Source organism: Bufo gargarizans, chromosome 1 (genome assembly GCF_014858855.1).
Source record: "Bufo gargarizans isolate SCDJY-AF-19 chromosome 1, ASM1485885v1, whole genome shotgun sequence".
Lineage (NCBI taxonomy): Eukaryota > Metazoa > Chordata > Amphibia > Anura > Bufonidae > Bufo > Bufo gargarizans.
The window spans coordinates 755,916,533-755,942,209 of NC_058080.1; the positions used below are offsets into that span (position 1 = coordinate 755,916,533).

Genomic DNA, 25,677 nt, shown 5'->3' on the forward strand with positions numbered 1-25,677 from the left:
GATCTTAGGTAGAAATGACTAAGGCTACTTGGGGTAGCAGGGTCCGACGGGAGAACAGCCTGACGGATCCGTGCTAACACTAGCCCACCGTGCCGCCAGAGGTCCGCTTCGGCCTCATTCACTATAATGGGGGAGGCGGAGGTCCGGCCGCAGCACGGCAAACAAGCCGAGAGGCGGCCAGACAAAAATCGCTGTGAGCTGCGGCCGGACCTCCGCCCCCCATTATAGTGAATGGGGCCGGTGTGAACTTCTGGCGGCACGGTGGGCTAGCGTTAGCATAGACCCTGCTACCCCAAGTGTGAAAGTAGCCTAAAACAGAGGCAAACTGTGCATCGCTGAACATAACGGATGCACGGAATCCACTTTTTTCCTTATTTTTCTGCTCTGCTGACGGATCAGATGAACGCTATAACGGTGATGTGAGCTCCTTTTACACTGCACAGTATTTGGGAACCAGTGTCCAGAGGAACGCTCATTCCTTAAAAATTCGCCCTTTGTAATCGTGCCGCTGATCAGCCGATAATTGAGCAATCACTCGTTTGTCGGCTGACTTGGATATTTTATCAGGATGAAAGATGTACGATATTCGTCAGCACTATGGATGAGCGAACCCGTGGAAGTTCGGGTTCGCCTGAACTTCAGGTCAAAGTTTAGGTTTGGGACCTGAACTTGACCCCGAACCCCATTGAAGTCAACGGGGACTCGAACTTCACTTTATTATTATTCTAACGTGGTTATATCCGAAAATAATAGCGTTCTCAAGACAGAGTCCCATGTGGAGAGGGTGGTGACGTCATCACGCACATCGCAGGTCCTTTGGCAGGTCCTGCTGAATGAAGACAGAAAAGACTGCTGCAGCGCGATCGAGTGGAGGAGTGGAGTTGTTTTTTTAACCCATAAATGGCCATATTCTTTTACATTCTGTCTTAAGAATGCTAATATTTTCCGATATAACCAAGTTATAATAGATAATTGAATGAAAAAGGCAGCTCTTACCTGCATCTCCTGCCAGAGCACGGATAGGAGGCCTGGACGCGGCTGATGCAAAACTGAAGAGAAGAGAGAAATCATGAGTAAGGACCAGCATGTAAAGGTCCGAAACGCGTAGATTTGACTGCCATGCGTATGTGGAAGTTTTTATACCGCTGTAAATAAAGGATTCCCTGCTATCAAGAGCTGGATTTTCTTTCTTCTCTTCAACCAAGTTACAATGGAAAATGATAAAATCACCTGAACACCGAACTTCAGTGAAAAAGTCCGGGTTCGGGTACCCCCAAACTTTGCAGTTCTGGTTCACTCATCCCTAGTCAGCATAGATCTGTGTGATAGGTCGATGCAATCGAGCACCAATCGCCTTTTTTTTTGCGGACCCTTGAAATAGAACAATGTGTTGATGTGGCCCTCTGACCAAAAAAAAAAAAGGTAGTGATGCCCATCCTCTTGCCTTCAGCTGTTGCAAAACTACAACTCCCAGCATGCTCGGACAGGGAATGTTGGGAGTTGTAGTTTGGCAGAGGGCCACAGATTGGGCATCCCCGCTCTGAAGGAACCAAGGATTTTATAACCGTAGTTCCTACAGAGACCTGCAGGTGGCAGAGCTCCATAAGAACACAGCAAATCTGCAGCGCATGGCAGGGTATTCGAGATGGAATGTATCATTGCTTGTTATAGACACCAAGGGTGACTTAAAAAAAAAAAAAGTATATATATATATGTATACAGGGTGAGTCAAAAAGTCTTAGGACAACCTATTATCTCAGAAATCAAAGGGAAGATAAAATATCTGAATACCCCAGCAAGTAATGTGTGAGGGGGGCCTATCTTTTAGGCCAGGCATCCTCAAACTGCGGCCCTCCAGCTGTTGCAAAACTACAACTCCCAGCATGCCCGAACAGCCTACAGGTATCAGCCTACAGCAGGGCATTGTGGGAGTTGTAGAACAGCTGGAGGGCCGCAGTTTGAGGATGCCTGTTTTAGGCTATGTCAAGAACATAGTCCCCATCTTGAAAGCCGCCACATTGGATCAAAGGCAAATTTTTCCAATCGGCAGGGGTTCACGCAGCACATCAAAGAAGACCAGAATTTTCTCAGAAATCGATTGCCGCCATCAGATTTGTGGTTCAAAAGTCAATCAACATAGAAAGTTCAAAACTTCAAACTTCTGTGTTCAGCACCAGAGATAACACACTGAACACGTCAAATAGCCGTGCATCACAGGGAACGTTCCCGGTTGTTGTTGCAACTTTCTATGTTGATAGCTTTTGAACCACAAGAGATATTGCAATCGATTCCTGAGAAAATGCTTTGAATTGGAAACATTTGCCCTTGATCTGATACGGCAGCCATATCCCAGACATAGCCTAAACGATAGGCCCCCTCACCCATTACTTGCTGGGGTATTCAGAATATTTTGTATTAAAAACACAAAAACAGTATAAACGCGATAGCGTTTTTTTGCATTGACCGGGTGAACAGGTCAGTTTCATCGCTTCCTTAGAGAACACCGTAAAAACAAAACCTATTTGGATTTTTTTTCCCCCCAGATTTACACTAAATCGGAACAATCGCAATATAAAAATAGAGCCATTAGAAAGTACAACAAGCCCTCCTGCGGCTACGTGAATGGAAAAATAAAAAAGTTATGGCTCCAGGATGCAAAAAAAATATGAAAATGCAAAATTGGAAAATCGCTCCATGCTGGAAAGGGTTAAGTGCATGTCCACACGCTGCATATTTAGTCACAGAATGAATGTGAATGGACTGCAGGGATTTCCGCCCCGTGTGAACACACACTAAGCGCAACATGTCACTGAGCCGCCGTCTCAGACTGTCTGCTCTGCGGGTGGCCGTGCAGTGGCGGGCGAGGCGGGGGCGCGCAGCGCTGAGCGACCCCTCACCTCACTGCACCAGCGCTGAGCGACGCACGACGCTTGTTTACCAGGAAACACTGGTAACCCCGCCCCCCGTCCCACACCAGCCAATCAGCGCCTCTCTTTGGCTGATAAATAAACATACGTCCCCCTAACTCCGCCTTCGACGCATTTCTGCCAGGCTCCGCTCCTCCGTGCGCGCCGCCGCCGTTTCCTCTCATACACCCCGACGGTCGGGAGCGCGCAATGCGCAGCCTCAGTTCCTTGCTGAAGATGGCGGCCGATAAACAGAAGCATCATGACGGCAGGGTGAAGATCGGCCACTACATCCTGGGGGACACGCTGGGGGTGGGCACCTTCGGCAAAGTCAAGAGTGAGTGTGGGCTGCGGAGGAGTGAGGGTGGGGTGAGAGCTCAGTATTACAGCCCGGGGGGCTTCTTTATTATTGGCCCATAGAAGTCAATAGAGTGTGACCGGTTTTACGGTATTGCGTAGCGCCGATATGGCGGTGAAGCGGCGTCTATACATACGGTCGTAGATAAGTCAGTGGTCTGACCGTAAAGGGACTTTCTAATATTACCGCCATATACATCTGCCTGTCTCAGGCATTTAGTCGGTAGTGGTCACATGACGCGTCATCCAGTGGCGGCTGTGATGGTGGCGGTGGGCGGCCGATGTCCCCTTTAAGAGACGGCGGTCAGGACTGGACGTGGCGCTGGATGAGACGTGGCCAAAAATTAGAGAGAATTTCACGCCATGTTGACCCCCTCCGCCGGTAATTGTGGCTGATGGCGGTTTTCTGTCGTGTGGGGGAGGGGGGTCACCCGTCATATGTACCCCCTGGGCCGCCCTCCTCATTGAAGAGACCTGGCGGGGGTATGGAGGGTTCAGGCAATGCTCCATGGGAAAAAAGTATGTAAAGTAGCATGAGCTCATTTGCATACTATTTTCCCATGATGCATTGCCTGAACATAACCCTCCATACATCCCCCGGGTCTCTGACTAAAGGAGCCCCCCCCAGTGTAGCAATTAATGTCCAATCGCTGGGACCCCCCACCGTCACTAGGACGAGGGGCCCGAGTCCCCCTGGACTGCAGCGAGGAGGATCCAGAATGGACTGCGCTCTGCTGTCAGTCTTGTAGCCTCTGGAGGATTGCACCGACCGTTCTAACGATCAGTGGGGCCCCTCTGATCAGACATGAGCAGTTAATGGCTGATAATTGGGTTGGGGGGATTTCAGCAGGCGTTTGAGAATCCTGTGCAGGTTGTGCTTGAAACTTTGAAGCCGCACATGTATGTGAGTGGAGAGGGGAGAAAGCTACTGACGGATCCCCCAGAACTGTTGGATTTAGCATTGTATAATTTTGTAGTTGATCACCGCTGATACCTGCCATGGGGGAGGGGGTGTCGGAGGTCCTCCATATGGTAATTTCTTTTATTCTGCATACAGTCGTGACAGACATGCTGGAGAAGAGTCCGGCTTATTCATGAGCTCTCACCGCCCACCTGTCGATGATTGACAGCTTTTTCCCAGGATCATGTCGCGCTTACGATACAGCTGTGCTGCGTGGCCTTAGGGGCCGCACGGGCCCTAATTAAACTAATGAGACCACATTGTTAATGGCCACACTATATGGCGGTTGCCACATGGCCGTTACCAATGCAGATTGACTGAACGGAGTGGTCTCCTTGTCACGTGTGGGTGGTCGTACCGCCAGTCATCAGCAGGAGCTCATGAATGGGAGGGGGACGGCTTCTCCTGCGTCTATACTGCCACACACTGCAGCGCGTGGCCTCTGCCTCATACATCGCGCGCCTGCCAACTTCTGCAGAGTGACGGTGTCCATACACTTCAGACTCGCGGACTCCTTGTCTGGATGGTCTTGACTCGGGCATGTTGAATTTTACATGTCTGATCCTTTTCTGCATGCACGCTCGGCCGTCATAAGCTGTCGGCTGAGCATGCATGTGTATGGGGGTTGGGTAGAAGAGCTGGCACTGCACGGCTGCCTTGGACATCATGGTGCGGTGTAAGGCTACTTTCACACTTGCGTTTTGGGCGGATCCGTCATGGATGTGCAAAAAACGGATCCATTCAGATAATACAACCGCCTGCATCCGTCATGAACGGATCCAGTCGTATTATCTGTAACATAGCCAAAACGGATCCGTCATGAACTCCATTGAAAGTTGATGGAGAACGGATCCGTTTTCTATTGTGCCGGATTGTGTCATGGAAAAGGAATCCGTCCCCATTGAACTTGCATTGTGTGCCAGGACGGATCCGTTTGGTGTCGCAAGCAGCGTTTTGGTGTCCGCCGCCAGAGCTGAACGGAGGCAAACTGATGCGTTCTGAACGGATCCTTATCCATTCAGAATGCATTGGGGCTAAACTGATCCGTTTTGGACCGCGTCTGAGAGCCCATGACGGATCTCAGAAACGGAAAGCCAAAACGCCAGTGTGAAAGTAGCCTACGACATTTTTATGGCGTCCTATCTGCAGGTTCACCTTGAAGACGGCATTGTAAATATAGAAGCCACAGTTCCTGAAACATTAACCCCGTCCTGTAGGTGGAGGAGGCACATTCCAGCGTCTCACACCTTACAGGCGTCTTCAGTCTTGTCCGAGGAGCTCTTAAAGGAGCAGCACAATCCTGTGTCTGAGGAGGCATTTTCTTAAACTTTTCTTCTGTATTTTCTTCTGTCCCCTCTTTCTCCCAGATCTCAGATCGGACTATCCTCTTGCTGTCTGCAGTATAGCTGGCCATACATGAGGTGATAGCTGGCGGAGGACTCCTTTAGCTGAGCAGAAGCGTATACTGATCCCCTGTGAGCGTGCCCAGAGGTGTAGAGGGGCCTCATCCATTGCAAAACCAGGCAATATCCCCGTGGCTGGCATCCACGGCTCTGGGCTGGAAAGGGCCGGTTCCACCACTGACTGGGACGCTGACTTGTAGGAAGGTCGGGGGACAGCGAACAGCAAACCCGACTGGGAAGAGGCTGCTCTCCAAGCATCTTCTCAGCTCGTCACTCTCTCCCACCTCCGCCCAGGACACTGACTTTGGGGGGGGGGGTTTGCGGTGCTTTGTTCAGAAGTCACCACTGTTCCTTCCTGCTTTTCTGCCATGATGACTGGCTGCGTCATGGGGGTCTCGGCTGCAGGTAGGAGTGGGATACATAAATCCCCCCTCTTCCTCCCTTCATCTCTGAATACATGAGATCAGCCATGTCTCACTCCTCTGTCCTGTGTGGCTGTGAGACAGCTGGCTGCAGCAGGAGCCTCCCCATCTGCCCTATCTGCCTTACAACACAAAGCCCCATCCTGTGGCTAAACTTTTTTTTTTTTTTTTTTTTTATCGGCGGAAGAACAGTCGGTGGAGATTAACCCTTTGTTCTCTGCAGAATTTTTTCCAGAATTTCTGCAGACCAACAGACATTGGGGGTCTCCTTCCTATATTCATTTCTAGGTAACTGTTCCTTTAAGCAGCATGTTATCCAGAACAGGGGTGGGCAACCTGCGGCACTCCAGCTGTTGTGAAACTACAATTCCCAGCATGCCAGAGTTCTGGGAAGAGCAGAGCAAGTGTGCATGCTGGGAGTTGTAGTCTCTCAATTGCTGCAGGTTGCCCACCCCCCTGATCTAGAATTTCCTCTGCCTTCTGTCAGGATAGTTCAGTGTATGGCTTGCACGTGGCGTCTTTGCTGTGTGGAACGTCGGGTGGGATTTTTAAAAATTTTATATTTTTCAAGCAAATTTTTGTGCAGTGTTATATAACTGGTGGTTTTCGCGAAGCTCGTGTGTGTTTTTTTTATTTTATTTTTTTATGGCTAATCTGTGGCACCTTTGTGCCTTTCTTGACAAGCACTTGAGACCGTTGTATGCTCAAACAATGTGATTTCTGACTGATCGGCGGTGCACCTTGGGTAGTTAGCGGTTTTCTCTGTTTTTGCTTGCATGGTATAGTAATAAGGCCCCTGGAGCGGCTGGGGTTTGTAATGTTTGTGCAGCCATATCGGTGACTGTCCTGCAGTGTAAGATAAAAATCAGAGCTTGCAGTGACAGGATGTCGGCGGCGCGTCCTAAGCCCCACCCTGCACAGATCGTGCGTCAGTGTATGCAGGAAGGGAGCGGGAGGCTTCCATTGCATTTATACTTTGCCTTCACATTAAGATTCATCCCTCCTTAAATAGGAACAAAATAATCAGAAAATGCATAAAACGGCTGTGGCGTCCAATGTCGGAGGGCGGCATAGGATAGAGGGGGAAGGCGCTGAGCTCCGGGATATAGTTGTCTGATTTGGGTTTATATTTCCTTGTAAAAAGCTGTATAACTGCTGCTAGGGGAGAGAGCCCAGGAGCCCTGCCGCCCTTGTCCAATCCGAGGGGGGAGAGCCCGGGAGCCCTGCCGCCCTCGCCCATCCGAGGGGGAGAGCCCGGGAGCCCTGCCGCCCTCGCCCACTCCGAGGGGGAGAGCCCGGGAGCCCTGCCGCCCTCGCCCACTCCGAGGGGTGAGAGCCCGGGAGCCCTGCCGCCCTCGCCCACTCCGAGGGGGGAGAGCCCGGGAGCCCTGCCGCCCTCGCCCACTCCGAGGGGGAGAGCCGGGAGCCCTGCCGCCCTCGCCCACTCGAGGGGGAGAGCCCGGAGCCCTGCCGCCCTCGCCCACTCCGAGGGGGGAGAGCCCGTGAGCCCTGCCGCCCTCGCCCACTCCGAGGGGGGAGAGCCCGGGAGCCCTGCCGCCCTCGCCCACTCCGAGGGGGGAGAGCCCGGGAGCCCTGCCGCCCTCGCCCACTCCGAGGGGGGAGAGCCCGGGAGCCCTGCCGCCCTCGCCCACTCCGAGGGGGGAGAGCCCGGGAGCCCTGCCGCCCTCGCCCACTCCGAGGGGGGAGAGCCCGGGAGCCCTGCCGCCCTCGCCCACTCCGAGGGGGGAGAGCCCGGGAGCCCTGCCGCCCTCGCCCACTCCGAGGGGGGAGAGCCCGGGAGCCCTGCCGCCCTCGCCCACTCCGAGGGGGGAGAGCCCGGGAGCCCTGCCGCCCTCGCCCACTCCGAGGGGGGAGAGCCGGGAGCCCTGCCGCCCTCGCCCACTCCGAGGGGGGAGAGCCCGGGAGCCCTGCCGCCCTCGCCCACTCCGAGGGGGGAGAGCCCGGGAGCCCTGCCGCCCTCGCCCACTCCGAGGGGGGAGAGCCCGGGAGCCCTGCCGCCCTCGCCCACTCCGAGGGGGGAGAGCCCGGGAGCCCTGCCGCCCTCGCCCACTCCGAGGGGGGAGAGCCCGGGAGCCCTGCCGCCCTCGCCCACTCCGAGGGGGGAGAGCCCGGGAGCCCTGCCGCCCTCGCCCACTCCGAGGGGGGAGAGCCCGGGAGCCCTGCCGCCCTCGCCCACTCCGAGGGGGGAGAGCCCGGGAGCCCTGCCGCCCTCGCCCACTCCGAGGGGGGAGAGCCCGGGAGCCCTGCCGCCCTCGCCCACTCCGAGGGGGGAGAGCCCGGGAGCCCTGCCGCCCTCGCCCACTCCGAGGGGGGAGAGCCCGGGAGCCCTGCCGCCCTCGCCCACTCCGAGGGGGGAGAGCCCGGGAGCCCTGCCGCCCTCGCCCACTCCGAGGGGGGGAGAGCCCGGGAGCCCTGCCGCCCTCGCCCACTCCGAGGGGGGAGAGCCCGGGAGCCCTGCCGCCCTCGTCCACTCCGAGGGGGAGAGCCCGGGAGCCCTGCCGCCCTCGTCCACTCCGAGGGGGGAGAGCCCGGGAGCCCTCGCCCACTCAGAGGGGGAGAGCGTAGGACTTTTGGGAGGACCCTCGATCACCATGAACAGATTGCTGGGGATCTGCTGGCCTGCCTTCTGCTGTAAGAACAGATACCGCACCTTATGGTTGTTTCGATACCAAAATTTTGATTCGGTTTCGGTACCATAAAGTATTGCAATACTCGGTACCACGCAAAAAAAAAACTCCATAAAAAGCCGCATGCAAAATGCAAATTCTCATTTTATGGAACGTCTGGCCCATAATAGAACAGTCCAATCTTATTTTTTTGGGGGGGACATGGTGACAAAAAAAGGCAAATCTCTGATTTTTATTTTATTTTTTTTCTTCCTGTTTCGGAGTTCACTGCAGAGAGATTACCATAGCAGCCAGGGCTTCAGTAGCATCCTGGCTGCCATGGTAACCACCAATGAGGAGGAGGGGAGGGGACCCTGTGGCCGCTGCCACCAATGATTTTAATACTGGGGGGAGGGCACACTGCGCCACCAATGATAATTAGCATTTAATACAGGAGGTGGGTACGGCACCTGAGGGGTTAACTGCCGCTGATCGCTGCTCACCGCCAGCACCCGCCTCCTGGATTTGTATTAAACGTTTACTTTCTTTGGTGGTGCAGTGTGCCCGCCCCTCTCTCATTGGTGGTGCAGGGGGGGGGAGAGACTGCTTCCTTCTCCCCTGTGTTGCTGAGGAGAACATGGAGCGCGCTGAGAGCAGCGTGCTCCATGTTCTCTGATACTAGATTGCTCAATTGCAAAGCCTAGTATCGGAAAAAGGCAAATCCCGGTATCTAGGTTGATGGCAGACAAGGACCCTACTGCACCTTGAGAGCTGCTGGTCTAGCCTGGATACAACTGTAGCAGACTCTGCTACGAGATGTTTGCGCTGGGTTCACGTGTGTTGGAGGCTCTACCTAATGAGTTAGCTGGGTCTGCGGGAAGGTGGCCATCATGCAACTGATGCAGCATGGTGAACACAGCCTTAGGCTCCATTCAGACGTCCGTAATGCATTGCGGATCCGCCATACACCCGGACGGCACCCCCCCCCATAGAACATGCTCTATTTTCTAGCGGAGCTGCGGGCCGGAAGATCGGGGGCGCGCTCCGGAAATGTGGATGCGGAGAGCACGTGTGCTCTCCGCATCTCTTCTGGTCCCATGGAGAATGAATGGGTCCGCACCCGTTTCAGATAATTGCGCACCCATTCTACAGGCGTCTGAATGGAGCCTTAAGTTGAAGAAGTGTACACAAATGATCCCACTCGCTGACAGCTAGCGGAGATCTTGCAAATAGAGGTTGGAACACATTCCTCTTCACCCTGCCGCGGCTTATCTTCCCTCAGCTCCGCAATAACAGTGCGTCCTGGACGTCTTATCACTGTGCATACACCGGTGAAGCAATGAGCCGCCCTGGGAATGACGGGTCAGAGGTCGGCCATGCTGCGCATATCTGCTAACTGACTAGAATAGCGTTCATTAATAATTATATCGGAAACTGGCAGCCATGCCAGGAGAGCGGTAGGTTGTTGTCTCTTCATGGCCGGCAGCTCCATTCATCTGTAGTGAGGTCAGGGAGGAGAAGTAAGCTACTTCCTGTCTCATGGAGATCCCTGGGTCCGGATCCGGCAGGCTGTCCATTCAGATCCTGACAGGGTAGCGGCCGGATCTGTCAGTTCCCATCATGGTTAATGTGGAATTAGATGCAGCAGTTTTGTCAGTCCATGTGGACCTGAGAGCTTTCCCGCCTACGTGACACCGATCACACAGGCTATCCTAATGGGCCCGGGGTGCCAATATAAAATATAGCAGTGATGGCTAACCTCCGGCGCTCCAGCTGTGGTAAAAACTACAACTCCCAAAATGCACACTTGCTTGGCTGTTCTCCGAACTCCACAAAAATGAATGGAGCATGCTGGAACAGCCAAGCAAGTGTGCATTTTGGGAGTTGAAGTTTTTGAAGTTTTACCACAGCTGGAGTGCCGGAGGTTAGCCATCACATAAATATAGTATTTGATAAGATGCTCTGTGGACCTACATTTTAAAAGGAGCTGTCAGCATGCTAAACTGCTGACAGTACTAGGTAGCGGCTGAGGAGAGCAGGAGAAACACTTCTTTTGTGGAACTTTCTCGTCAGGAGTTTTGTGACTATGAAGTTTTATTCTGACCCTGCAAGTGTCCAGGAGGCGGAGCTGACTGAACTTAAGTGATCTCTACATTCATAACCCCCCCATTTCTGAGTGACAGCTGTAGTGGTCTCCTGGTTAGATACTAAGCTGTCACTCAGAGCAGAGAGGAGGGGCTCTCCTCACTGCAGAGAACAATTCATTGTTAAGCTCCGCCTCCTGGACACTTGCAGGAGCAGAAACTAGCAGAATAAAACTTCTGATTCTCCCTACTCCTGATGAGAAAAGCTCCGCAAAAGGTTTTTGTCCTGCTCTCTCCAGACACTACCCGGTGCTTTCAGCAGTTTAGCATGGTCAAACCGTTTACATTCCAGTTGCTTGTCAGTGGTTGTCAATTCCTTAATCTATGGTTAGTACCAGAGAACAGCCACATTCTGTAGATACCTGGCACATTGTGCAGTTGCCAGTACTCCACAGTGACAATTTTGCACTTAAAATTATTATTTTATTATTTTTTATTTTTTTTTACCTCCTGGATAGGTCATCAGTATCTGATCGGTGGGAGTCTGACACTCGGGACCCCCGCTCATCAGCTGTGTGAGAAGGCAGTAGTGTCGCGCCCATCTTGCAGCTTAGCCTAGGCCATGTGATGTCACGTTCATTGGAGCAGCTCGGTCCTATTGAAGTGTACGGGGCTTAACGCAATACTAAGCGTGGCCACTATACAATGTACAGTGCCGTGAGAAGGTCGCACCATCAAACGCCTGATCAACAGGGGTCCCAAGTGTCGGACCCCCACGATCAGATACTGATGACATCCTCATTTAGTCGGAAAGCCCCCTTAATGCATAAAAAAATTGTACCTAAAGGTCCGACCTGGGAAGAGCCTAAGATATAGGACCTCTCCTATAGATTAATGTCTGAAGGGAAACTTTAGCCACATTTTCACCTGTTTTATTAATCCCTTTAAGGTGTTGCTCAGGTTTGGGGGGCCTTTCTGCCAGAGCCCCCCTCCAATCAGACCTGTGGAGGGAAGCATACGTACCTGCTCCCCACTGCTGTTTCATCTCCTCCAGTCCTTGGCTGCAGGGGACCACGAGATTACATGTCCTGCCGTGGAAACCTGTTGGCCACTGAGCTGGCAGAGGAAAGTGCTGTGGTTGCATGTGATCGGGGGATTAAACAGCTGGGATCGGGGTGATCTGATCCTGGTCATTGCAGCAGTGTCTGCTGATTATTATGGTTTTAGGAGTCCAGGGGTGGTCCTATAAATGATGGACAGCTATCTCTGAAAGCACACTGATGGCTGTCTAACTTTTAAGCACCAAGCACTGGACTCCTAAGCCTGGAATGAGCACAGGTTTCATAGCTGTGTATGTCGAATATCCTCCCATAAAACCGTAGACTAATGTGCTCAGCTCCTTTGGCTCTATAACCTGCTGTCTGCAGGACAGGTTCCTGACTTTGCCATAGTCCACTGTAGTTGAGACTCGATACTTGCTGGAGGTCAGGATGTAACCCTTGTGTTCCTAAATCCATGAGTGCCCAGACGTTAAATTACAACAACTGACGTCCCGTGGTGCTAGAACGGGGCTCCTGATCTGGGAGATGATTGGGCATGCCGTAGTCTACATGGGCAGTCACTTCTGGTTCTGGAGACCTGCGAGTCTGGCTCCGGTTCTGATATCTGATAATCTGATCTTAATTTTTTTAATTTATTTATTTTTAAATCTTTTTCTCAGTCGGGAAGCATGAACTAACGGGACACAAGGTCGCGGTGAAGATTCTAAACAGGCAGAAGATTCGAAGCCTCGATGTGGTGGGGAAGATTCGGAGGGAGATCCAGAATCTGAAGCTCTTTCGGCATCCTCATATAATTAAGCTGTAAGTATCAGCTTCTGTCCGAGGCGCTGAGAGTCCATGTTTGCAGCTGTTTCCATATCTCCAATGTATAGTAAAGAGGCACTCTCTCAAACATTTTTATTATCTGACCTGTTAGAAAGATTCATGATGTAATCTTACCAGAGACTGTATTTGTGAGTTATAACCTCCCTTCTGATCCTCAGCTGTATCACATGACCAGCACTCTGCTTCTCTAAATAACAGCATCTTATGTGTGGACAGGAAGCCAGTTTCTCTTCATTCTTATGGGAGCCTCAATGCCAATCTCCTAGGAATGGATAGAGAAGTAACTGACTTCCTGTCCTGTGTCAGCTGGAGGTGAGTGTACTGGTCACATGACACAGCTGAGGATCAGAAGGGAGGTTATAACTCACAAATAGTCACTGATAAGATTACATTCTCTACAACTTGCGTCGTGTGCCTTTCAACAGGAGATTTGTGGGAGTGCTTTTTTTAAATATGTAATTCAGACTCCCGGATTGATGTGATCTGCCCGGTATGTTTTTTGGAAAGGGTTTTTATATACTTAAGAATGATTCCCCAGAAGACTGGGTCTGTAATCGTAGCAAATCTGTCATATAGAAGGCCCGGACCGTGTCTGCCGGCTCCTGACATTCGGGGCTGTTTTGCAAGGTTGCACAATGTGACTCATGTCGGCTTGTTGCACCATCGTCAGAGGTTTGCATCATCCTGAGTATGTGAAATACAGAACAGTACGTCCAGACTGTGGACACAAGGAGCCTGCACCCCGAAGCCTAAACCTCACCATAAAATATACCTCCTCGAGTTGTCAACTATTCCTGGTAAAGCTTAGAGACAGCTGATATAACATCCATAAGGCTACTTTCACACTTGTGGCAGAGGATTCCAGCAGGCAGTTCCATCGCCAGAACTGTCTGATCTGTCAAAACACATGCAAACTGATATCATTTCTTAGCCGGATCAGGATCCTGATCCGTATGACAAATGCATTGAAATGCCGGATCCGTCTCTTCAGGGTCATCCGGAAAAACAGATCCGGCATTTATTTTTTTCCCCAATTTTTTGCGGTCTGAGCATGCGCAGACCACAATGCTAGAACACTTGAGGCCGGCTCCGGAATTGATGCTTGTCAATGGGGGAAAAAATGCCGGATCCGGCATTCCGGCAAGAGTTAGGGCTGTTTCACACGAGCGGATGCCGTGCATGACAGCCAAGACCCGATGCGGACAGCAGAAGCACGGAGCATTAAAGGGCTTCTGTCACCCCACTAAACTTTTTTTTTTTTTTTGCTTACTTATAATCCCTACACTGCGATTTATGGCTACATGATCAAATTATGTGCGCCTGCGCCAATTGAAGACAGGTACGGCCGCGGCGCAGGCGCAAGATTTTAAATGCAAACAGGCAGGGCCAGCAGAGAACGATTCCGTTCCCTGGCCCTGTCAATCACAATGCGGAGGGGGCGTCTTTAGGATCGGAGGATGCGGCTGCTACCAGCAAGTAGCCGCCCTACTTGCTGGTAGAGAGGTAATTAGCATATTTTAAAAGCTTGTTTTAAACTAAATCTACAGGACCAAAATGATTAATTTGATCATGTAGCCATAAAGCGCAGTGTAGGGATTAGAAGTAAGCAAAAAAAAAAGGTTTAGTGGGGTGACAGAAGCCCTTTAACATGACTGATAATGCTCCGTGCTTCTGCAGTCTGCATCGGGTCTTGGCTGTCATTCACGGAGCAGATGTCGCGCACGGCATCCGCTCGTGTGAAACAGCCCTTAGGGAATTTTGGACGGAGATAAAACTGCAGCATGCTGTGGTATCATCTTCGTCCTGAAAAAATACTGAACTGAAGACATCCTGATGCATCCTGAACAGATTGCTCTCCATTCAGAATGCATTAGGATAAAACTGATCAGTTATTTTCCGGTATGGAGCCCCTAGGACGGAACTCCATACCGGAAAAGAAGCGCTAGTGTGAAAGTACCCTTACCGCTCCCCTATAGGGCTGTGTTCACATCATGTTTTAACTTTTTTTTGTTAAACATAAGTTGGTGAATAAAGCTGCAAAAGCATAATACACTATCCCTTTCCATCTTGCAGAGTCCAGCAAAAAATACGTATACGTTAAATGCTACCCTATTGTGATGGATGCCGCTGTATGGCATCTGTTAATGCGTACATCGGGCTGCATCCACATGACCGCGGTTCACAAAATACAGATGCCGCCTGTGAGCATCCTGCACTCTTCTCAGTCCCCATTATAGAAATGCCAAGTCTTGTCTGCAGAATGTTCTGTAACTTGTGGAACGGCTGCGCGGATGCGAACATCAGAGGTGACATCTGGTCTAAACGTGATTTGAACACAGCCTTAGCTCATGGAGGGGGTTCTCTTGCTAAGGCAGCCCCCCCCCCCCTTCATTAGTGAGAGTGAGACACTCTTCAAACCATTAAAGGGGTATTTCAGTCTCAGACATTGGTATATCGCTAGGATATGCAATTAGTGTTGGATGCAGGTCCCTCCCCTGGCACCCACTCCTATCTCCAGAACGAGCCCCCAGAATTTGAAGGGAGAGCAGCCCCGGAAGCATGGCCACCCTCTGTTCACTGCTGTGGGTGTTCCAAAAATGACCGGCAGTCCGATAGTGGTGGATAGAGAGGTGGCCGTGCATATGTGGCTGCTGTCCCTTCACATCAACGGACCTGTTCTGGAGATAGGCGAGCCATCAACGGCTGAAAAAGGAATACCCCTCTAAAGACCTGCATAGCTATGCTTTTTCATGGCGGACCTTAAAAGGGTTGTCACTGGAAAAATATTCTATATTTTACATACCAGCACTCTTTGTAATTGCATTTAATTAAACATTTAGCATAGCCACTGAGTTCAATAAAATGGACATGTAATCCTTATTTCTCCGTCCCCCTCACTGAGATGGGCGCACATGCTCAGTTTAAATCTTTAACCTTCCCCAACTGTATCTAATATTAGAAGCCATCACAGTTATCGGGAAAGAGCTGCAGCAGAAAGGATACACCCCCTGAGCTGTGATAGTGAGCGGCTGTAGAAAGGACATGCCCATGAGATGTTAGGGCTCATGAACACGACCGTGTGCTGTCCGTGGCCGCATTGCGACCCGCAGCGGCGGGTCCGCAATACACGGGGCACCTGCCATGTTCAGCCGCATCACAGATCACACCCATTCACTTGAATGTGCCCGCAATCCGGGAGATGGGGTGCAGAAGCATGGATCAGAAGCACTGCGGAGTGCTTCCGTGGTGTTTCTGGCCGTGCCTCCACACCGCAAAAAAGTAGTGCATGCATTACTTTTTTGCAGTGCGGATCGCGGAACTCATTCAAGTGAATGGGTCCGCGATCTGCTGCGGATGCACCACGGGCACGGAGCCCTTACGTTCGTGGGCATGAGCCCTAAGGTAGAGAGCTGCAAAAGGACGTGCCCACGGGGCTGCCAGCACAATATAAATATACTGGAGCAATGAATGGGGAGATCTCTGGATCCATGCTTAGAGATTTCAATGTATTATGTGATGTCTGATTTTAATCCTGATTGAGTTTTATCAATCATGGCATCACCCCTTTAATGGGTTTTCTAGGCTTTATTATGAAGAAGCTGTAGGGACGTTGTTAATGACGTAAACTACAGCTCTCCTTCCTGAACCCCCTCTGGTCCAGCACTGCCTCTAGGTTACCCCCCCCTCCCAATCATCTTTCCTGGTCAGACCTGCAAAGTGAAGCATACTTACCTGCGGGGCAGCCTAGGCTGGAAAGCAATGGAGTCGGGACTGAGCAGCTGTGGATGCACTGAGCTCCCCCTTGTGGCGGAGCGGATGCAGGCAGTTGTGTTTGGAGAAAATATATGTTTATCTTGCAAATGCCAATAACAATCTTCCTGTAGCAGCTGCTCAGACAACGTACTGAAGATCCTTTTTTCTTTGCCCAGGTACCAGGTGATCAGTACACCGACTGACATCTTTATGGTCATGGAGTATGTCGCTGGCGGAGAACTCTTTGATTATATATGTAAGAATGGGAAGGTAAGTGATTACTGTGCTCTCCTCTGCCCCGTGCCACCTGCTGCTCAGATATGGTCATAAGGAAAATTCACTATGTATAGACAGTAATGAAATTGTCGCCCCATATAGGTTAGGGCACATCGCGACTAGTGGCCGCAGGACATAACATCAATGTTGTGCTACTACCTTGCAACTAATGATGATGGATGTGGTTATGATGTGACCCACTTCTGCTGGTTTTCGTTGACCATCGTTCGTTGCAGCCCACCTTTGCAGTCTTAAAGGGCATCTTCAGCAGGTTTGTACCTATGAACCGGCTAAGCTGTTGGCAGCTGAAGGCATCTGTGTTGGTCCCATGTTCATATGTGCCCGCGTTGCTGAGAAAAATGATGTTTTAATATATGTAAATGAGCCTCTAGGAGCAATGGGGGCGTTACCATTACACCTAGAGGCTCTCCTCTCTCTGCAACTGCTGTGCCCTCTGCACTGTCACAGGACCAGGTGTTGTCACTGTTTCATTCTGCCAATCTAAATGGAGAGGACCCGGCAGTTGCAGAGAGCAGAGCTTCTAGGTGTAACGGCAACACCCTCATTGCTCCTAGAGACTCATTTGCATATATGAAAACGTCATTTTTCTCGGCAATGCAGGCACATATGAACATGGGACCAACACAGATGCCTTCAGTTGCCAAGTGCCCATGTAAAAGGTTAGTCACGTTCATGGGTACAAAACTGCTGACAGATGCCCTTTAATGTCTCACGACCATGAGTCACGGTGTAGCCTAAATCAGACCTGAACCTACGGGTGAGAAGGAGCAGTCCTAATCGGGGTGTTCGTTCCTGTCCTCATTTTTCATACTGTTCTATTCTAGTTGGATGAGAAGGAGTCCCGACGTCTGTTCCAGCAGATCCTCTCCGGCGTGGACTACTGCCACAGACACATGGTGGTGCACCGAGACCTGAAGCCAGAAAACGTTCTTCTGGACGCGCACATGAATGCCAAGATAGCGGACTTTGGTAAGTGACTTTACTAAAATGACCAAAACCTGTGCCTACCGGGAGAAGATGTGTGGATGGTCAGCTGGGTTGTCGAAATGGGAGGATAAGTGAAGCAACCAGACACTCAGGTCTCCCAAAAATCCACTCCATGCTGCAGTCCCTTCAGTCCAAGAGGTCGGACCCCCATTTATCAGAAGGTGACAGCCTCTCTTAGCAGTGTGCTCTTCTGTGATGGAACCTGTCACCATGATGCACCTATTAGCACATAGCTCACGGGGAGGTCCTATCATTTCTACTACTTACCTTCAGGGTCCGAACCTAAACACTGGACATCAAGTGTCCCCCCCCCCCCGTCCTAAAATTGAGGACCTCTTATACTAGAGGGGTTTCTTTAAACCCCCAAGTGCTAATTACGCATTAGTTTAGCGCTTTTAGGCCTATTGGGCAGAACTATATCATGGCAGCACATTGCCTGGGTGGACACTTGCAGGAAGGCAGCAGGCGGTACTTGGCACGGAGGCAGGCCACACCACTGCTGTATGGGCTCGTGGTGAGAGGGCATCCTATCCTATGAACTACTTTTGCTCCCTGACCTGAACATTTTCCTGAAGCAGTCGCTAGCGGGGGAGCTCAGTGCATATATCATTACAGCTACCATTGAGTTCAATGGTAACGGTATACATTTCAATGCATTGAGCTCCCCCCTACTGGTGGCTGTGGGGCCCTGTGTGCAGCAGGATTTGATATTTTCTATGTTCAAAGCAGTTTTACAGCTAGTCCATTATCGTGATATCAAACGGAGCAGTCTAGGTCTAGTAATGGACTGCGCCATTCTTATGTTGTCAGGTCTCTCAAACATGATGGCAGATGGAGAATTCCTGAGGACAAGCTGTGGATCTCCCAATTATGCGGCTCCGGAAGTCATATCGGGGAGGTAAGAAAAGGACGTTGCCTCATCTTCATATAACAACTGTGCCCCGGTGTTGTGGGGTGCCCTAACTGCCCTGTAACCTGTGCCAGGAGCTGTGTCCTTCACATCTTGGCAGTGATCCTGTGTTATGTGGCCCCTGTGCCACTCAATCATCAGAATTAGAGGGACCCTTGTTGTGAATGCAGTGATAGAAAATGGTGGCGAATGTTGTCCATGAGGTCCTGCCTTTTCTCTAGATGGTTGCAGACATGAATCGATCCTTGATAGTAACCTGTTCGTTTTGTGCCTCAGACTGTACGCAGGTCCAGAGGTGGACATATGGAGCAGCGGGGTCATTCTCTATGCGCTGCTGTGCGGGACTCTCCCGTTTGATGATGACCACGTGCCAACGCTCTTCAAGAAGATCTGCGATGGCATCTTCTACACGCCACAGTATCTGAACCAGTCAGTCATCAACCTTCTGAAGCACATGTTACAAGTGGATCCCATGAAGAGAGCGACCATCAAGGACATCCGGTAATGAAATGCTTCCTGGTGGTTATATACGGTAAAGACGGGAGGGCAGCTATGGGGACGCAGCAGGTTCTGTGGTTTATGAATGTGTTCTCACTTGGTTTAACGCGCCGTGTTTATGAATAGGATGATGGACTGGTCTCTGCTCTCTCCTGCACCCTGACCCCACGGTCCTGTACCGGAATTATCAGTTCCCATCACGCCCCTAAACGCGTCGCTTGTGTGCAGAACTGTGTTCCAGAGTTCAAAAGCGGATGGTAGGGAACTTTGGAACTTTAACCCCTTAAGGATGACTGCAGTACATGTACGGTGGAAGTCCTGGGTTTATACATGGCGCCTGCTCAGAAGATTAGCAGGCTCCATAGCCACCAGGTTTGTTTTACACAGCAGAAACCAAGAGGCAATGTCTGATCGGCGGTATTGCCGATCATGAACATTTAACCCATTAGATGCCATGGACAGTTCTGACCATGGCATCTGGGAGGCTTTTCCCCAGGAGTGCTGCGATTGGGGAAGCCATTCATTCGCCGTGGTAGCCTCAATCCTTAGGTAGGATCCAAGGGCTACCACAGCAAGAGTTTCTATGGAGCCCTGCCACAGGAACGTATTAAATAACCTATAGGCTGCTGTAGTCATTTGTAGCAGTTTATGGGACAAGCAATCTAAGGATCGCATTTTCAAGTCCCCTGAGAAGACTTAATATAATAAAGAAAAAATAAATGTTTTTATGAATATAAAAATTCAAATCTCCTCCCTTTCCCCCATAATAAAAATTAAATAAACCTCATTACCACCGTGTCCCAAAACGCCTGAACTATGAAAATATAAACGTATTTATCCCGTACGGTAAACACCATTACGATTTGCTGCTTTATCACCGCTTGCTTTGATGCAAAGAAAACAAATATATATTTCCCATACTTTTTGTCACGGTGTTTATCCTGCAGCTTTTTACTGTTTTGTTTAATCTCCATTTTTAATTTAGAGAACATGAATGGTTCAAACAGGATCTCCCCAAGTACCTGTTCCCCGAGGACCCCACCTACAGTACAAACATGATTGATGACGAAGCCTTAAAGGAAGTGTGCGATAAGTGCGAGTGTACGGAGGAGGAGGTGCTCAGCTGCCTGTACAGCCGCAACCACCAGGACCCTCTAGCAGTGGCGTATCATCTGATCATAGACAACCGGCGGATAATGAACGAGGCTAAAGACTTTTATTTGGCCACGAGCCCTCCGGATTCCTTTGTCGACGAACCTCACACACCCCGTCCCCATCCAGAAAGAGTCCCGTTCTTAGTGGCAGAGTCCCCTCGGCAGAGACACACTCTTGACGAGCTGAACCCTCAAAAATCTAAGCATCAGGTTGGGGTCAGAAGAGCGAAATGGCATCTTGGAATTAGAAGTCAGAGCCGGCCGAATGACATCATGGCCGAGGTCTGCAGAGCAATGAAACAGCTGGACTATGAGTGGAAGGTAAGTACAAAGTGCCACTGACCTCACCAGAAAGATCAAATATGTCTCTGAAGAATCTGGTCTTTGTTCTTGGGCTCCAGATTCCTTCTTCTCTTCACACTGCCTGCATCCACCGCTATGGCGAGCTGACTGACTGATTTATGCAGATCCATCTTCAGTAAGCTCCTGAGCTCCCCCTAATGGTGGCTGCAAGCAGACCGGTTTTAGAAATGACAAGGATACAGTCACCAGTTTTATGCAACATTGCTTAGCGACAGGTCCCCTACGCAGAATGCTGGGTCACTTTCTTAAACTGACCCAGCCATTTTCCTAAAATCTGTATTGAAAAGCTCCAGCACAGTCACCATTGTCCTTACCCCTCTGCTCGCTGTAAATATTTTCCCCACTAAGTTCACTAGTCAGTCTCCTTTCTCCTCTGGCAGCTGTAAATAGTTTCCTAGTCCGTGTCCTTCCTCGTGGCAGGCATGAATATAGTCTCCAATAAGTTAAATAATCCGTTTCCTTCAGCCTGAGCATCACGTTCCAAATCTTCTGACTATGGCAGCAGTAAATATAGTCCCCGGTAAGTTCCCAGTCGGTCTCCTTTACCTCCTGGTAGCTGTAGATATAGGCCCAGCTTAAGGGCTCATGCACACTAACGTATTTTCTTTCTGTGCCCGTTCCATATTAAAATTTTATGTTTTGCGGACTGTATGTGGAACCATTTATTTCAGTGGGTCTGCAAAAAAAGAAGCAGTTACTCCGTGTGCCTTCCGTTTTCGTATTTCTGTTCTGCAAAAAATAGAACATGTCCTAATATTGTCATTACGGACTAGGATAGGACTGTTCTATTAGGGGGCCAGCTGCTCTGTTCCGCAAAATACAGAATGCACACAACGTCATCCGTTTTTTTTTTTTTTGCGGACCGCAAAATACATACCATTGTGTGCATGAGCCCTTACTAACGTGTCTGAAGTGGTGCAGTTTGGCACAACTAGGGTTTCTACACTTTTCCCGACATGCTTGACAACGGGATGGGACTTAATTGAAAGGGTGGAGCATCGCACAAAAGGGTGTGGGGGGCCTGCGATGCACCAATAGTTGTGCTACAATTCTGGAGTAAAAACCTGTCTCATAGTAAGCCAACCCATAGCTGGTATAGAGTCAGAAGTGTCTGTCCCCGCACCACATTTATCATCCGGCCTGAGCTCCTGGGATAAATCTGGGGCAGGTCCAGAAGTGTTGTCTAAGCCTCTGCCATCCGCAGGATTAGTAAATCTGGGCCGTAGTCCCCAATAGACTCTCCTGCTCATAGAGAATTAGATGAGCTGGATCTACACACTGATGAACACCAGGTGGCGCTATAGTAAATGTCGTAAATCTTCACTGGTCGTTTTTTTTTTTTTTTTTTTTTTTTTTTTTTTTGACATGACATTTTTTATGGTCTGTACAATAGACAGAAGACCTCTTTAACGATATAGCTGTGCACTGACGAGTCTCATGGCTCTGGTACTGGAGCTACATGAAGGATAAACCTGGTAATGGCTGTTGTCTCTTGTGCTTGGATCCTGTAGGTGGTGAATCCGTACTATCTACGAGTCAGGAGAAAAAACCCGGTTACTAGCATGTATACGAAAATGAGCCTGCAGCTATACCAAGTGGACAGCAGGACGTACCTGCTGGACTTCCGCAGCATTGACGGTAAGACGGGTCCCCAGGAGAGGGCTCATCATTCATGACTGGCAGGAGGAAGTCCTGATGGGGGTCCTCTTGACTCCTCTGTACGGCTCTGCCCTCATCTGACAGGTCTCTCCTTATACGCAGACAGGGAGAGACTTGAGAAGCGACACTAGAAAAGTGATGGGACAGAACCCGTCACGGGCAGATTACACCCGGATATACACTGATTTACGACGTTCCCGGTGAAATCTGTAAAGGAGCAGGTTGTAGAAGGAGAAAGAGGGAAGCGTGGAAAGAAAAGGGTCTTTAGAAATTGGGAAGCTTTTTTCCAAAGACCTTGCATGGTCACAAGGCTGGTATGTGTGCAGTATACACCAGAGCTGTTCCTGTGGCGGATGTAGATTATGAAAATATATAATGGCTGTATGTATATTATGGTTTGGTATTTCCTTTTGATCCTGGCTGTTTAACTCCTTAGACGCCGTAATCAATAAAAACTGCAGCATCTAAGGAGTTTAGCAGAGGAGGCTCCCTCTGTCAGCCAACCAGTGCCCTGTGACATGATCACAGGGGCACCAATAGGTTTCCATAGCAACTGGGGGCTAATAGTTTAACACTGATAGACAATTGTGCTTTGAAATACTGCCATTTTTGCGCAAAGATTTGTTACTTTTCACCATTTTACGCTTCTATCGCCACTTTTTAAAGGGGGTGAGGTAGATGGGTGGGGTTTAGTGGGATGGGCAGGGCAGCCTTAATATAACTTATGCCAGAAACTGGCATAAATTCGGGTACAAATGTAAGCCAACTCCTAGCCGGCATAGACTTAAATTTTTGGCGCAGAGACTGCCAGATTTATGAAGAGACCTGTGCAGTCCAGGTTAAGACTGGTGTATGAAGTAGCAGATTCTTGTATTCCCCATGAAGTGTCTATTCTGGGGAGTTTATTTCTTAGAATTCTGTTTTATGCCATTCCTCTGTTATTCCTCCTAGAGAATAATGAATCAACTGACACCTGGGTGTTACTATTCTTGTCAAAGGAGTGCGTCCCTACAGTTTGAACCCGTTGGCTCTGATTGGACAGTGTATGGATGCTCCCTCCCGCCCCAAACTAGTGACACCCAGTTTTCATAAATTGGAATAACAGAGGGACAACATAATAAAATCCTAAGAAAAAAAATTGGGAATGTAAGCAATTACTAAAACAGACCTGTCAGGGGTTTTTTGATAAAAAAAAAAAAAAAAAGCAACAACGTTGGTGCTCATCAGAAAAAGTCACCCCTGTGTAGAACGCCCTGCTCCAGGTGTGAGATGGGACTTAGCAGGCGGGGAGTATATTATGCTTGATCCTGGCTCAGTTTCAGCAATGTATGCGGGTTGCGCCTGTGCAGTCAGGCAGCCTCAAACTGCGGCCCTCCAGCTGTTGCAAAACCAACTCCCAGCATGTCTGAACAGCCTACAGGTATCGGCCTACAGCAGGGCATTGTGGGAGTTGTAGTTTTACAACAGCTGGAGGGCCGGAGTTTGAGGATGCCTGCTCTAGCACTACGCAGGCACCACCCGTGTACTTTGTGGGTTGAAACTCTGCACGGATCACAAGTGCACGGTGCATGCACACTGCATGGAACGATGCTGCTGCCCACAATGGTCATCGCAGTGCGCATGCGCTTGATCTCGGCCAGTACACTGGATGACGTAAGAGGCTTACAGGGCAGGCCAAGAAACAGGCTGGGGAGGGGTTATGTGAGGACGGCAGAGCGGCCTGGGCACTTGCGAGCCCTCATTTACGTATGAATAAAACTCAGTTTTTGCACCTGGTGAACATCCAAACAAAAAGACAAAGGTATTCCCTGGTCGCTCTTGACACGCAGGAAATGACCGCTCACCCTGTCACTGGCTGGGGCGGATCACTGCTGTGATGAGGGGGACCAGAAAGCAGAGACCAGCAGGGACCTGGGCAGCAGCGGAGAGCCCCTTTATTCAAGCCAACAGGCCACATGGCTGATTATCCGTAAGTGTTAATTATGTTGGTGTGATTGGCAATGGCAACTGGTACTGCCCAAAAAACAAAATCTACCCCCATTGGGGCACAAGGTCTAGTGTGGGGTATGTAGCAGTGTATGTGTACCCTATCCACAATCAGAACAGCCGGTGACATCTTAAGCGCCAGGTGGTCCCTTCAAGTAGTGGGCATCATGCCCACTTGGTGGTGAGATCCTCCAGTTACAACAGCACGTCTTGGATCTACTCGCTTTAACAAACGCTTTTATGTCTCCAACCAGACGAAGTAACAGACCCCAAGTCTGAAGCTGCCCCCCGAAGACGCTCAGGATCCGTCAGCAACGCCCGCAATGCCCAGAAAAGCGACTCCGACGCCGAAGGCCCGGGAAAGTCGTCTGACGGTTCTGTCCCCTCCTCCCTGACCTCCTCCGTAGACTCCTCCAGCAATGACTTGGTCCCTCGGCCGGGAAGCCATACTATAGAGTTCTTCGAAATGTGTGCAAACCTAATAAAAATCCTGGCGCGGTAGGCGGAGCTCTAACTTTCATATCCAGCAATAAACATGCAGTAACTTGTAGCCAAATGCTTCCAGTTTTAATCCAGTCCTACTTATACCAAGAGCTGAAAGCGACGCCACAAATGCTATTTGCACATAGAAGTTAAGCTTAATGTGTGATTCCTTATCCTAGCGATCGGATTGTATATACTGTTTCCTTCAGGTTGACAACCTTTTAATTGCACATTTTATCGAACACTGGGCGTTGTCGCGTCTCTTTAATTTTTACATTTTTTTTCTTGCGTTTTAATTTAGCATTATTTCTGGTTATGAACATATCGGGGGGGCATTGTATCTGCACAACGGGGGTTAATGAATGATCAAAGGAATCGGTAAAATGCAGTGAATTTTTATTTTATTTTTGCTTGATACAGGACGTGATGCAATCGGCGAAATAAAACAGATTTTTATTTCTCACTGATTAAACATTCCTCAGATCTTCTATTATAATTCACCTTGTTAATTGTAAAAAAAATCTTTATTAAAAAGAAAAAATGCAAATCTGTGTGAAATGTAGATATATTGATGTCATTGGCAGCTCGGGAGGATCTTTTTTTCATATCGGTTTAGGACTATTTGACCAGTGCATGTTTTTCTGATACAGAGATCCAAACCTCCTGCGTATAAATGGCTAGATGATAAAATTCTGCCTGTAGCCACCACTAGGGGGAGCTCAGGAGGTTACTACATACAAATCTAGAGCTCCCTCTAGTAGTGGCTGTATATATCTGTATGCAGTAATCTGAGCTCCCTCTAGTGGTGGCTGTATATATCTGTATGCAGTAATCTCCTGATCTCCCTCTAGTGGTGGCTGTATATATCTGTATGCAGTAATCTGAGCTCCCTCTAGTGGTGGCTGTATATACCTGTATGCAGTAATCTGAGCTCCCTCTAG

At 49.9% G+C, this 25,677-nt stretch overlaps 1 protein-coding gene across 1 annotated transcript; it reads left to right on the forward strand.

Annotated features, from left to right (window-relative positions):
• Positions 1 to 3,110: 3,110 nt before the first annotated feature.
• PRKAA1 (protein kinase AMP-activated catalytic subunit alpha 1) lies at positions 3,111 to 25,283 on the forward strand. Its single transcript, XM_044276703.1, has 9 exons — positions 3,111 to 3,243; positions 12,481 to 12,622; positions 16,576 to 16,669; positions 17,521 to 17,665; positions 18,494 to 18,581; positions 18,870 to 19,094; positions 20,077 to 20,566; positions 22,120 to 22,246; positions 24,508 to 25,283. The coding sequence occupies exons 1-9, from the start codon at positions 3,117 to 3,119 to the stop codon at positions 24,753 to 24,755; spliced, it is 1,686 nt and encodes a 561-aa protein (XP_044132638.1). The 5' UTR covers positions 3,111 to 3,116; the 3' UTR covers positions 24,756 to 25,283.
• Positions 25,284 to 25,677: the final 394 nt, after the last annotated feature.

What these genes read in the sequence shown, in the direction of transcription:
- PRKAA1 (XM_044276703.1), top strand. Translation starts at nt 3,117, where the DNA reads ATGCGCAGCCTCAGTTCCTTGCTGAAGATGGCGGCCGATAAACAGAAG. An exon ending in GCGACCATCAAGGACATCCG is followed by an intron (nt 19,095 to 20,076) that starts GTAATGAAATGC and finishes TTTTTAATTTAG; the next exon opens with AGAACATGAATGGTTCAAAC. An exon ending in GGACTTCCGCAGCATTGACG is followed by an intron (nt 22,247 to 24,507) that starts GTAAGACGGGTC and finishes GTCTCCAACCAG; the next exon opens with ACGAAGTAACAGACCCCAAG.